At 40.3% G+C, this 14842-nt stretch overlaps 1 protein-coding gene across 1 annotated transcript in view; it reads right to left on the reverse strand.

Annotated features, from left to right (window-relative positions):
- Window positions 1–1701: 1701 nt before the first annotated feature.
- The window catches only part of LOC123848833 (protocadherin-23), a 230840-nt gene continuing 217699 nt past the window's right edge, over window positions 1702–14842 (reverse strand). Inside the window, exons 15-16 of the mRNA XM_045881726.2 lie at window positions 6257–6468; window positions 1702–2295 (exon numbers count right to left, since the gene is read on the reverse strand). Of these exons, the coding sequence (XP_045737682.2) occupies window positions 2071–2295; window positions 6257–6468 (437 nt within the window). The 3' untranslated portion in view covers window positions 1702–2070. The remainder of the gene's footprint in view (window positions 2296–6256; window positions 6469–14842) is intronic.

Consider the following 14842-nt stretch of genomic DNA (forward strand, 5'->3'; position numbering starts at 1 on the left):
TCTTCATGGGGAATTGGAGAGGGGCACTTTTCAATATTGGGACCAATTGAGATGTTCGGAACATTGAAACAATGACGCAAATAGGAAAAAGCTTAAAGGAGTCCGGTTTAATTACTAATTAGGCTCCATTGAGTAAGAACAGTAGGACAGAAAGTCATTCCAACCCGGAAGTGCTTAGTTCCTGGAACACAGCAGACCTTCGATAATCTCTGAATTTGTAATCACTCAGGTGCCACTAGGCTGAGACCGACCTGTAGTCATCTACAGAGAGAGAAAAATGGCTTTATGCTTAAGATGTCTGTAGAAACCATGTAGCCGCAATGGGTTTTAACATATTTAGACAGCCGGTTTTAATATGTTTATACAATAAGCATCATAACAATTAATTACATTAAAATATTACTGAAAAAAAATCCTACTCGTTAATACAGGGTAAGGTCTTAAACTTTTAAAATGCTCTTGAAGTAATATTTTGAAATATATTAAACAAAAAAGAATGAAACAATCAACATTTTAGAGCCGGAAAGATTTTCAGAGGTCAATTAATCCAGTCCAGTTAATTAATAACAGATCCATTGTAATCGGCTCTTGCCGCTCAGCCACATGCATCTACTGCCCTTTCCTCATTAAACGTGAAAGCAGTCTGGCCTAAAAGAACACCTGCACGCAGGTCTCTCATCTGCCTGCTTCTTCCCCATGTAGAAGATGGGCTCTGTAGCTTGCACAGTGGAAACAGGGTGAGTCAACATCAGAATACTTGGGCCTGAGCCTCTGCTGGATCACTGACTGGCTCCGTGGCCCCGCAAGCCACCGTGTGTTGGTTTCAGAGTGGATGAGAGAACACCTAACTCGGCTTCCTTGGGGGGCGCCCGGAAGGATTAAAGGAAGCACTGTATGTGCAAGGCCTTTTGGAAGAACATACGAAAATATGACACGAATATACTAAAATGCATACTGAGAAAGCCAAGCCTCTGACCCCAGTTTCCCCCATGACCGCTTCTCCAGAGATAGACAAGGTTAAGTTTCTTAGGTTTTCTTCCTGAAGGTGTCCCGATATATGGGTGCGCCTTGACTCCAATAGGCCTATAGAATAAACCTTTGTTATTTCCCCCACTTACCCATATAGCTAGGGCTCTCTCTTCAGTGGCACTCACAGAGAAACCACCTTCTCTTGTCAAAGGGTAGAATTCCATGGAAGGCTAGGCTACCAATGTTTGAGGCAATCTCCACTCCCGGACATTTTTGGTTCCTTAGAGTCTTTTCCTTTTTCTTTTATAGACCGTGATGCCATAAATATATCTGTATGTATAGCTAGACTTTTGTAGCCCTGACTTTTTAAAATAACCAGAAGACCTGCAACACTGCTATTCTCTCTTTTATAGAATCCTGCATAGTTCTGTACACCTTAAACTCTAGACAAAATATATTTCATGTTGAACATGTACTTCATCAGATCATTTCTATTAGAACACAGTACTGCAACAAGGACCTGATGACAGGGTTGTACTTTCGTCCATGAAACTGAGTAAAGAATTAAAAAGAGAGGTGTCACTCAGTCTTCACTATTTTTAAAAACAAGAACCAAAAACAGTTGCAGAGTGCTCTATCAGTCAGTAATCATTTCACAAATACTGTCATTTTTATTTATTTATTTATTTATTTTTTATTTTTTAAAGATTTTATTTATTTATTTGACAGAGAGAGACACAGCGAGAGAGGGAACACAAGCAGGGGTGCTGGGAGAGGGAGAAGCAGGCTTCCCGCGGAGCAGGGAGCCCGATGCGGGGCTCGATCCCAGGACCCTGGGATCATGACCTGAGCCGAAGGCAGACGCTTAATGACTGAGCCACCCAGGCGCCCAATACTGTCATTTTTAATGTCTCTCATTTAGTACTTAATAGCATTAAAAATTCATAAAAGCTAAGAATTGCAAGGGACCCTAAAGTTGTAGTGTAATCACGTTTTCCAAAGAGCAAATACTTTCTAAGACTCGTTCAGCGTATCAAAAGAGTGATCATAGGTTGGATCAAAGCGCAACACATTTTACAACGAAGCTCACATAACAGGAAGTCATGGCCAAAGCAACAATTTTGTCAGAAACGAGCAGAATACTTGAGCAAACGGATCTGAATCTGGGACAGACCTGTAGGAGCTGGTGAGCTCGTAATCTAAAACCGCGTTTGCTGTGATCACACCACTCCGCGCATCAATGTGGAATGCTTCCCCTTGGTTGCCAGAGAGAATGGAGTACTCAGTGAGGCCATTCATCCCACTGTCGAGGTCCGCAGCAAAAACCTGTGAGGAAGCAGCTCTTCCGTTAGATAAGGATTTCATCTGCAAGATGGGTTAAGACTGTTTTTCAGACAAATGCACGATGAAAGAATTACGGATTGCCAAATGCACTTTAAAAACAATGATCAAAGGACTTACATTTATAATATAGTAGGTAATGGGTGGGCAAAGTGTTCTGCAGGCTTGTTCAAAGGACTTCCAAATAACTTTCAGTAGGCGTAGCCCATGTTTTGAACTACAATTTTAGGCAAGAGGCAAAAATACAGGGATACCTCAGAGATATTGCGGGCTCAGTTCCAGACCATCCAAATCAAACAAATATTGTAATAGAGCAAGTCAAATGAATTTTTTTTGTTTCCCGGTGCATATGTTATAGTTTATTAAGTGTGCAACAGCATAACATTATATCTAAAAAAAACAATGTACATACCTTAATTTAAAAATGCTTGATTGCTAAAAATTGCTAACCATCATCTGACTTTCAGCGAGTCATGATTTTTTTGCTGGTAGAGAGTCTTGCCTTGATGTTGATGGCTCCTGACTGACCAGGGTGGTGGCTGATGAAGGCTGGGGCGGCTGGGGCAATTTTTTAAAATAAGACAACAATGAAGTTGGCCACATTGATTGACTGTTCCTTTCACGAACGATTTCTCTGTAGCTTGTGATGCTGTTGGGTATCATTTTACCCACAGCAGAACTTCTTTCAAAATTGAAGCCAGTCCTCTCGCACCCTGCTGCTGCTTTATCAACTAAGTTTATGGAATATTCTGAATCCTTTGCGGTCATTTCAACAATTTCACAGCATCTTCACCAGGTCTAGAGTCCATCTCAAGAAACCACTGATCACCATCACCATAATAAATATAATAATAATGAAAATGTGTGACTACTGCAGGAATCAGATTCAGATTGTAAAACAAAAAACATCAACAACAAAAAATCTCTGTAAAGTGCAATAAAGTAAAGTAAAATAAAGTGAGGCACTGAACTTGAAAAAAATTCTAATTTGCTTGAATAGAAGATCCAACTATATTTAGGTTCATACCAGTACCAGAGAAGGAAAGAAATCTCTGAATAGTAAATGGTAGTCTTTAATTTGTTGTATTTCCTGCTTAAAGTATTGCCTGTAAAATTGACCATATGTGGATTTTTTTATATATCTTATTGAAAGTCTCATTTTAGAAGGATTTTTAATTAATGAAATAGCCTAGATTTAGTGTGTTAAAACACATTAGATCCTGATCATTTATTTGGTAAATTATCTAAGTAGTGTTGAGGGTGAGACAAAAGTCTTGCATAATTCTCCATGGAGATGTATTATTTAGTCTATATTACATTTTAATAAAAAATTAATTCTATTAGTGGTTTCAAGATCTTGCTTAAGAATAAGTTGATGGATTAATTAAAATTTTTTCTTCCTTTTTTAAAAATTTTATTTTATTATGTTATGTTAGTCACCATAAAATACATCATTAGTTTTTGATGTGGTGATCCACGATTCATTGTTTTTGTATTTTTTTCTACTTATTTTTATTCTCTGTGCCCCTCAGCCTTGGCCTGACCTCACGTTCCCATCATCTCTCTCCTGGGTGACCGCACTGATGTCCTGACGGGTGTTGGCCTCGAACTCCCTCCGCTCTCATCTATCCTTCACACTGTCATCAGATCTCAGGGGATCCTGAGTCGCCCACGTGGGACATTGAGGACCTCATCAGGAGGACACACAAGCCAGCTACTTAGTAAAGAAAGGCAGCAATGCATAGTTCCTTGGAGGTCATCAGGAAAAGAAACTCATGTGCATCTGGGCAGAATAAAACCCTTCATATCCTCCGGGTCCATATGTTTCCAAGTGTTACCAAGAGTAGGTCTCCCAGGAGGTGTGTCTGTTAGGGTTTTAGGATGCCAGCAGCACATATCCACTATGGAAAACTTAACCAGGAAAAATGTATCAGAAAGATAGTGTCTGGGTGAAGGCCAAGGACCTGGGACCCCCAGGGGCACAGTTTCTTTTGAGTTGTTGCCACCAAGATGAATCAGCTCTAATGTGCCTCTGTGCTGGTGTCTTACCACTCAAGTTTCAGATCCGAGGGAGAGAAAGCCTACATGAGACTGAGGCAGATGACAACGCCTTGGGCAGGGGATGGAGGACACGTCACTACCTTGACTGACAATCTCAGCAAGACTGCAGCTGACAGAGGATGGGCAGTTCCTAAAAGAAGTTGGCGGGGCTGTAACCAAAAGCAGGGACCATGGGCAGTGTGATGGCAAAAGAAAGAACTACCACAAGCGCTAGACCTCCAGAGCCTTCGACATTCCTGTTTATCTGAACAGGACACAGCAAAATGGCAGTTCTGGTTTCCTGGAACAAATTAAATGATCTAAAAATGTGAAGAATGAAGGTCCTTGTATCTGTCCCTGACTCAGCCTTCTTGAAGTTTGACCTAATTTGACACACTGGTGGGCCAGGCTCTTTCCCATTTGTTGTACCTGGGCTTTAAAGGTATCTTCCCTTCTTGTGTTCCACATGGAGCAGTCTAGCTCTATCCAGGTGAGCATGAACGATGAAGAGGTGCAGTGTGGTAGCACCCCAGTGCAGGGGTCCTCTGTGACAGAGCAGGCCCCACAGTGGCTCTGAAGGTCTCTGTCATCCCCCCTGAACATGTATCACTGCACAGAGTGATACAGATGGGGCAAGTGAATGCCCTCCCCTTCTTCTCAGTCGTGGCTGAAACCAAAGCATTTCTGGAACAGGCTGGCAAATGGAACAGGGCACTTTCATATAACACAAGTCTGCAAAAACAGCGGAGGAAATCCTAGGTATCCTGGACTGTGTGGGACGCACAGAGCCAAGACTCCAAGATGGCCAAGACTCCACTGGTCTTGTCAGCACCAACAGAGGGGTACCTGTACATCTGGAGCTGAACTGAAGGTCAAAGGAAGGTGTCTCTCCAGACGCAGGTGGAGGTAGCCATACAGTAAAGCATTGTGGGGGGTCTCATCCAGAAGGTGTTCTAACATGTCCTCAGGCTCCCTGACCCCCTCGACCCAGAGAGGAAGGGGGGTAATCATCACTACGGGCTGGATCACAGTAGCAGGATTAGAGAGGTCAGAGGGAAAGCCTGACTTTGCCAGGAAGGGGTTTTTATATGGATTTCTTGTGCAGATTCCCAAGAGGTTGTGCATTTCCCAATGTCCAGGTTCTTGAAGACAGAAGAGCAATTCAACTGTGAAGGGAAAGATGGAACTGGGTCCGATTCCTGAAGCAGGCAGAGAGGCTATCAAGGGTGAGTGGGTCTTAGAGCCTGCATGAGACTGCCTTAAAAACAGATCCTCTTTTTCATGGCGTAGGCCTCCTTGCTGAGATGGGGTGAGGCCCGGGAACAGTGGATCTGGGACTTTCACATGAAATGTCTGCAAATTTCGCACCCAGGGAGCTCTTCCATGGGTCCGTGCCTTCGTCCATGCTCATCCAGCTGTGCTTCCCCCGGCCGAGTGCCTGCTCACCCTTGAAGACCAAGCGCAAATACCATTCATCTGCGAAGTCTTATCCTTTTCCTCCAGGAAGAGTCTGTCCCTCCTCTTTTCTCTCATGACATTAAATGGGCACTTCTATTTAACATGACTAACATGCATTTAAATTTTATGCTTACTTTTCTGACTTCCCCTCTAAGTTGTACACATGATAAGCTGAGTTGAGTTTTGTGCCCCTGTGGATTCACTGCTAATGTCGGGCAGAGTCCCTAGAGAAAGCAGGCGGGCACTAGGAGCACGCGATGAAGAGAGGAAGAAGCATGAACTCAGAAACTCCAGACTTCCTTCGAACTAAGGTTTCATCCAGTTCATCAAACTTTTTACATGCCCTAGACACATTTATGTCCTAGAAAAAGGCTCTAGATATTTTGATGCATACTGATGATAATTTCCATACACACACATACACATACACAAAACACATTTCTGTTACCTGTATGATGTGAGCATTGTGGGACAGGCCTTCAGACACTGACACTTGGTAAACGCTTTGCTCAAAGCATGGTAAGTTATCATTCACATCTTGTATCAAGACTGTTACTTTGCTGTAGGCTCTGTGCCCCCTACTTTCCGCTAAAATGATGAGTCGTACTTCATGTCTGATTTCAAAATCGAGAAACTTGGGTTCTTTCACAGTGAGTTCTCCTATTTTGATTCCGAGGGAGAAAAAAAAAATAAAAGAAAATGATGTTGTACTCATTGTTTAGAAAGCTCCAAATCACCTTTCACTCCTATGCTCAAACTCTCACCTGTCCCTCCAAATCTCCCGATGGCTGGCCGCCCTTCCCACCTGACTGGGCTGATTGTGAAAAAAGTTGAGAAATGTGGGGTTATTTGCAAGGTTCCAACACATAGGAGGGAGAGAAACTATGAAATAGGCGAAATGTGGGAGCTGTCTCTGAAATGACCCTTCACTCTCCATATTTAGTCCATCTACATGTCTGCGAAGTCTATCTTTCAAACATCTCTTGAATCTGCCCTCCATCGTCACTGCTACTGCCCTTCTCTGAGCCACTGGCATTTCCCACCTTCTCCCCTGCCTGAAGGGCCCCATGGCATCACTCGTCTGGTCTCCCCTCTAATCCAGTTCCCATTCTGAACTGAATCATAAAAATGGACACTGTCATTGTGCCACAGAAACCCTTTCCATGGCTTTCCATGGTGATTATGACAAAATGCAGCATTTTTTAACTTCCATAGGACAGACGTGCTTGGGCTCTCCCACCTCAAGAGTCTCACTCCTGCCATTCCCCACGTTGCTCTCTCTGCTGTGCACAGAACACTCATAAATATTCTTTTACTCAGGGGCAGCTGGGTGGCTCAGTTGTTTAAGTGACTGCCTTTGGCTCAGGTCATGATCCCAGAGTCCTGGGATTGAGTCCCACATCGGGCTCCCAGGTCAGCGGAGAGCCTGCTTCTTCCTCTGACCCTTTCCCCTCTCATGCTGTTTCTCTCTCTCTCTCTCTCTCTCACTCTCTCAATCTCTAATAAATAAATAAATAAATCTTTAAAAAAATTAAATGTTTTCTTCCTCAAATGCTTGTTACAGAGTCAACATGCATGCTTTTCCATCTGCCTGGCATGGTCCCTACTTCTGTGCTTCCTCAGGGATCTTTCCAGACCAGCCAGCCCCGTACTGTCACTATGGTCAGCCTGCAACAGACTCTCATGGAGCACCTGCATGTACTGTGCTCATCTGTTTCAGACTGGTGCTTCTTCTTGGTTTAGAAGCGTACAAGGTGAGGGTGGGTGCCTATCTCTTATACCAACTGTCATATTCCTAGTGCCTAGCTCAGGGTCTGGCGTACGGATGGCATCCATTAATATATGTTATACCCTCATATACAAAGTATAAATAGGTTAGGGAAACTGACTCTTGGGCTTTGTGCCTTGCATGAGTTTCTCCTCCAAATTAAGAAAATTCATCCCCTGATTTGATTTCCTTCTCAACTTTCTGTTCTGTTTTTGTTCTCCCTTTTGCTGACAAATGTTGTACTGAATTTACTATTATTATTTTGTTATTTACTTAGCTCTCACTGTCAGAAATTCCATCGAATAGAGATTCATCGAATGAACACTGATTGGGAGGTTGAGAGACCTGAAACCAAGTATAAATCCTAGCCCTGGCTACTTAGTTTAGGTAAGTAACCTCCACTATGTCTGTGACCCAGGGTAAGTCATTCAGGTTCTATGGAGCTGAGCCTCCTCTCCTGTAAAATGGGGGTATTAACAATGACTTTTTAGGGTTGCAGGAGAAGGGACACAGTGCATATTTAGAATGTTCCTGTGCAGGATCATGATATGTATTCCAGTGTCCTACCCATGTTCCTCATCCTTTCCATCATCAGGTATAGATTTAATATCTGCAAAAGCTCTGAATTTAGAAAGAAAACACTTAACAGCCATGGACTAATCAAAGTCTGCTCTTCAGATGAAAGAACCTGAACTGTTTCTGGAAATATGGCCTGGAAGCCACAGTTCTACTGTTCTATCTGAACCAGTTCCCTCCGACAACCATCCTAGTCCAAGAATATGTCAGGCTCTTGCCTACTTACCTGGGTGCTAATGGGAATCATGCCCTGTTCTAGTGTTCTAACTTCAGTACTGAGTATTTTTGGGAGATTTTTATAGCTTCTCTTCTGTTATTAGGAACAGCTAAATATATTCTATATGAGGAACTCACTATACTACAAAATGTAAAATTTCCATAAACCACTTTCGCTTATTGTCATCAGTTATCAACTCAGAAAACCAGATTACTTTTATGGGCCACAGTCTGATGTGACTGACACCCCTGGCAGAAAATTTAGGGTAGATACGACCATTGGTAGCTGGAAAAATCATTAAGATGCATTTTGATGAGCTGGCAATGAAACAAGCTGGTCTTCAGAAACCTCTGTGAAACAAGAGCTAAACCAGCACCCCCAAACGGCAGAGGAGCCCCGGTCTGAGGTAGGTCCAAGCTCTCATCCAGCACTCTGTCTCTGCTGAACAGAGCATTCCGCTTGCTATCATGTTCTGTTACTATTAGCCAAAGAAAAATGACATAGAAACACAACACTAAATTGCCAGTGTCACTTTGTAGAAAGTGTGCCAATTACAGCCCAGATGAAAGTGGATTTTTTAATAAAAGGCTTGTGTTGGGCTTTGATAATTGGAATTTTGCACTTGGAATGGCTCTGCCGTTCTAATGCTTTCCTTGCTTGGCTTTTATTTTTGGCATAATAATTGGCATATGCTGAGAAAGTTGTGTAAGTAGGAAAGACAATATCCCGTCTGTGAGATGACTCAAGGCTGGCACACCTACCAGACCCACATTTGCCTGGGACGATATACGCATATTTTTCTCAGAGATATCAAGGATTTACTGTCACTGGTGAGATGCAAGAACTACTGGGCTTTCAGTCTGGGCAGAAGTCCATGTTCTTCCTTCCAGTGCAAGCCTCATGGGCACCGACTTCATGTTAGTTCTTACGCATAAGCGCACCAGTTCTAGAATAATTTGAGAGTGAAATTGCAGTACTATTTCCTTTCTCATATGTGTACACATGTAGCTTTTGCCCAAGTTATAAAATACACATCGAAATGAGGTTAAGATTCTTCAAATGCTAACTGCTTGATAGCATAATCAGGGAATGTCAATCCAATACAAACTGTGCACATGCATATGAACATACCCAAAGCAGACTGTGATAAATATTTATGTTATCCAAAAGTTCTGAAACTATCTTCTGCTAAAACCACATCCTTGACACATGGCAAGTTTGATCATTTTTGTTTTATGTCAACCTACCAAATCATGGGATGGGATGGGAATAACCAAACCATTTGTTATTTACATACACGATGTGAGTAAAACTCCAACATTCATGCTGGTGTAGACAGTGAGCAGTAGAGCAAACACTGGCACAAAAGGGACAGAAAATGCGGTTCTCATCCGAGATCCTTCTTATCAGAACTTATTAAGTCAGTAACTAACAAAATGGCTTTCTCACATTTTTACCCTTAAGAAGAGTAACCATAACCTTAGTGATCTTTACGGATTTATCACACACGCCAGTTTTCTATCTTAACTGGCATATGGCTTAAAATACATATGCTCGGGCGCCTGGGTGGCTCAGTTGGTTAAGCGACTGCCTTCGGCTCAGGTCATGATCCTGGAGTCCCGGGATCGAGTCCCGCATCGGGCTCCCTGCTCGGCAGGGGGTCTGCTTCTCCCTCTGACCCTCCCCCCCTCATGTGTTCTCTCTCTCTATCTCATTCTCTCTCTCAAATAAATAAATAAAAAATCTAAAAAAAAAAAATAAATAAAATACATATGCTCATAAAACCTATGTTAGGTAGCTTTACACATAAGCTTGAAGATTATGCGCCAAAGGTGACGTGAAAGATGAATTGAATATCATAATTAAAAGTTTTTAAAAAGGCTTCTTGACAGCGGTATGGAAAACTTCATAACAAAAACAACTAAAATGCGTGATAAATTGTGTGTGTGTTGAAATGCATGATTGAGTTGGTATACTAGTAAGGAATCCTCAGAGGACAAAAAAATCCCTGAAAACAGTAATCCAGGAAGGTAAGCGAGCACTAAAAGCCCATTTTTGTTCCAAGGGTCTCTAACACAACCTTCTTCCTTGAAATCCATCTCTGATAGCTGCACAGAGTATGAGAAACAAGGGAAGAAGCCTGAACCCACAAAAGGTGAAGAGTCTAATGGGAAAACCAGAATAAAGCTATAAACCCAAAGGCTACCTATGCTCCAACTGAGTGATCAATATTTAAAAAACAAAAACAAGTTCAAAATGGATGTACAGAAACCTGCTTTTCTTGACCTTGGTGTTGGTTGGAAGGGGAAAAAAAGGTCTCTGCTGTGAATTTATTAACTTAAGCCTGAATTTATGCTGGCCATACTATCACAGCTATATGTTTTTAAAACCCTCAATAATTACATTTAAGCTAGTCTTTGCTTGATGATGTACCCAGGTGATCTGCTGAAGGAAAACAAGTCCTCTCTAAAGGGCACAAATTCAACCCAGTCTTCAAAGAACCCTCAGAGAAAAAGTTTTAAGGACAATGAACACTCATAGTTAACAAGCATGAAAATCACAGAGAAACAAGGCACCATGAATGAGAACTGGCTAATCTATGGAAAACGGAATAAATCTTCAAAGACTTAAAATGCTGGATTATTGGACACAGGATGTGTAATTATTGCATATGTTTAAATGTATAAAAAAGAAGTTTAGAAACATGAGCAAGGAAGAAGAGATTACTTTTTTACAGGCATCTAGTTATGGAATGAATAAATCATGGGGTTAAAAGGTACAACATAGGGAATATAGTCAATGATGCTATAATAACGTTGTATGGTGGCAGATGGTAGCTACACTTGTGGTGAGAGTAGAATAACATATAAACTTGTTGAATCAGTATGTTTACCCCTGAAACTAATGTAACATTGTGTGTCAACTATACCTCAATTTTTAAAAAAAGATTATTTTTTTTGTGAGACCAGGAATTGTATACAAGGAACCCAAGAGAACTTCCAGAAATAAAGATTGAAGAGAAAGGGACAAGGAGATGAAATATGTGCAAAAGAGATGTAGGAGAGAGTGTCTGGCTCAATACTTGTCTAACTAGAGTTCCAAAAAAGATACAAATAAACAGTATTTAGATCAATAGCTAAGTTCTTAATGCAACAACTGGAAACCAGAAAGCAGTGGATAATATCTTAAATGTGATGAGAGAAAACAACCGTGAACTTAGAATTCTAAGACCAGCAAACATATTTTTTAAAAACAAGAATTAAACAAAGTCATTTTTAGACAACCAAACCTGAACAAGTTTACTACAATAGACCCTCACTACAGGATGTACTTCAGGTAGAAAGAAAATGACACCAGAGGCGAGTTTGAGATGTAAGAAAGAACAGTTAGCAAAGAAGCACAGAAATCTATTTAAAAATATTAATAATGTGGTGAGCGATGTGAATTGTGTGAGACTATTGAATCACAGACCTGTACCTCTGAAACAAATAATACATTATATGTTAAAAAAAAAAAAAAAAGGAAGAAGAAGATAGTAGGAAGGGGAAAATGAAGACGGGGGGTAATCGGAGCGGGAGATGAACCATGAGAGACTATGGACTCTGAGAAACAAAATGAGGGTTCTAGAGGGGAGGGGGGTGGGGGGATGGGTTATCCTGGTGATGGGTATTAAAGAGGGCATGGAGCACTGGGTGTTATACGCAAACAATGAATCATGGAACATTACATCAAAAACTAATGATATAATGTATGGTGATTAACATAACATAATAAAAAAACAGAGAAAAAATATTAATAATGTCTAATTGGAAAGAACTATAATTGTGGCCCACAGGAGCTTATAAGTTGAAAAAGGGATATCTGGAGATAAAGAATTCTAAGTCTCTTGTATTATTCAGGAGCAGGACATTGATTAATGTTAGACTTCAATTATATATGTTAAAATAGCTAGGCTAACCACTAAAAGAAGATAAATAGCTATATAATTCCAGCAAACACAGGGAAGATGGTTCATCTTTAGGTAACGATCATATATGTTAAATGCTCAGAAAAATATTAGAATCAGTAGTTTACAGGTTTTCTAGATACAAAATCAAAATATAAATGCTAATTTCAAGTATACCTAATAGCATTGTCATAAAAAGCATTTTTTTCACTTACTTTAGCAAGAAAAAGTATAAAGGATTTAGACTACATCTAACAAAAACCATGCAAGCCTGCTATAAAAAAATTAAAACTTTATTAAAATATATTTAAGGAAACAATGGATGTGATTTTTCTGTATTATCCTGAATTAGAAGACAATACTGTAAAGATACAGGCTTTCCCCAAAATGATATTTAGAATTAATACAATTCCAACAAAAAATTCAAGTAACCTAAATGGATGGATGAATGGACAAAGAAAGTATAGCGTATTCACATAATGGCATATTATTGAGTCTCAACAAAGAGAATCCCGCCATGCGTGACAACATGGATGAACCCCTAGAACGCAAAGTTGAGTGGAACAAGCCAGTCACAGAAACATAAATATGGCATGATTCCACTCATATGATGTATCTAAAATAGTCAGACTCCTAGAGGCAGGAAATAGAATGGTGGTTGCCAGGTGCCATGGGGGAGGGGTGATGGTGATGGGGAAGTGCTGTTCAGTGGGTATGAAGTTTCAGTTATGCAAGATGCATAAGTTCTAGAAACCTGCTGGACAACACTATGCCTAGAGTTAGCAGTACTGTATTGTACACACTTATAATTTTGCTAAAAGAGTAGATCTCATGTTAAATGTTCTTACCACAGTTAAAAGAAAAGAAGAGCTTTGGTAGATGATTATTAGTTACAATGCACCACTATACAGAGCTTTGTGAGGAGGATACTTTGGCCTGATGAGTTAGTTACTTAAATTCTAGATTGAGGCCATGCAATTGTTTTGGACATTTTCTTTGTTAATTCAAGTGAGGTTTCACCTGAAATCAAATGTGCATGTCATGATTACCTGGGTTTCATGTATGAAAAGTGTGGATAGCTCTTACATCACCCAAAGCCTATGAATAAATCTCCTTTCCTCGGGAAAAAATCCCAATAGGCCTGTGTGTGTGTGTGTGTGTGAAAATCTGGCAAGTGGATACAATGATTCATATTAGTGCAAAGGGCCAATAACAGCTAATATACTCATGAAGAACATGAAAATGGGGCTGCTTCCTTGGTATGAAGATTGATTATAAAGTCTATGCGATTAAGGGAGTGTGGTATTGGTGTGTGGATAGACCAAGAGATGAGTGCAAAGGAGTCAAGCATCCTGTAAACAGTTATGGAAACAACATATGACAGTGGGGGTATTTCAGGTCACAGGGGAAGGTTATTGTCCCTGGAATTACTGGTAATCCTCTTAAAAAAAAAAAAAAAAAGAAGAAAAAGAAAAAGGGAAAGTTATCTCTAACTCACGTAAAATAGGAAAATAAATTCTAGATGCACTATAGATGTAAACGTGAAACACAGGAAAACCACTAACAATTTTAAAAGACAATGCAACAATATTTTCTTGATCTCAGGATAGGGAAGAATTTCTTCACTTACAAAATGGGAAAATCATAAAGTAAAAGACTAATTCTAATTCATCAAAATAAAAATGTACCAGTAAGAGAGTGAAAGACAAGTCACAAACTGTGAAATATATCTGCAACAAAAAACAAAGGAGAAATGCTACTGAAATTTATTAAAAATCCTTATACTTCAGAAACAAACAACTGTAGAAACAACCCAGTAGAAAAATAGATGAAGTGCATCAAAATGCATTTCACATGGGAGAAAGCAGTAATGGCCAATACACTGTGAAAAAAATCGCTCACATTCATTAGTAATAAAGAAATGCAAATGACAACCGCAGTGAGATACCATTTCACACACACCAGATTGACAATAGAAAATAGGGCGTAAACAACCGTGATAGCTCTCATTCAGTGCTGGTGGAATGTAAAGTGGAGCAAACCACTTCATAAAACAATTTGGCACTATCTGTAATGCTGAACATATGCATCCTCTGATGTATATGCCCAGCCTAGACTCTGGGGCCCAGAGAACTCCTCACATATGCACCAGAAGACACGTATGAGGTCGCTCCTCACAGTGTTTGTTATTATATCCCCAGACAGGAAAACCTCACTGTCCATCAATGGTAGAATGGATAAATAAGTTGTGACACAGACTTAAAGCAGAAGGCCATAAAGAACTGAAAGTGAAAAAAACCCATCTGCACACATTAACACGAAAGATTCTAATTTTGAATAAAAAGAATCGAATCCCAATAAAATACACAGACTATTAATCCATTTATATAAAATTCAAAAATAAACCAGTTTTATTGTAGAGAAATGCATTTACTATAAGTCACAAGGGAATGATTGTCCCTGAAGTAGGGACACTAGTCAGCCTGCAGCCGTGGACAGAAAGAAAGCGATCGGAAAAGGGCTCAAA

The sequence above is a fragment of the Mirounga angustirostris genome, unplaced genomic scaffold, assembly GCF_029215605.1.
Source record: "Mirounga angustirostris isolate CCGP_5_RB_7025 unplaced genomic scaffold, mMirAng1.0.hap1 SCAF_2, whole genome shotgun sequence".
Lineage (NCBI taxonomy): Eukaryota > Metazoa > Chordata > Mammalia > Carnivora > Phocidae > Mirounga > Mirounga angustirostris.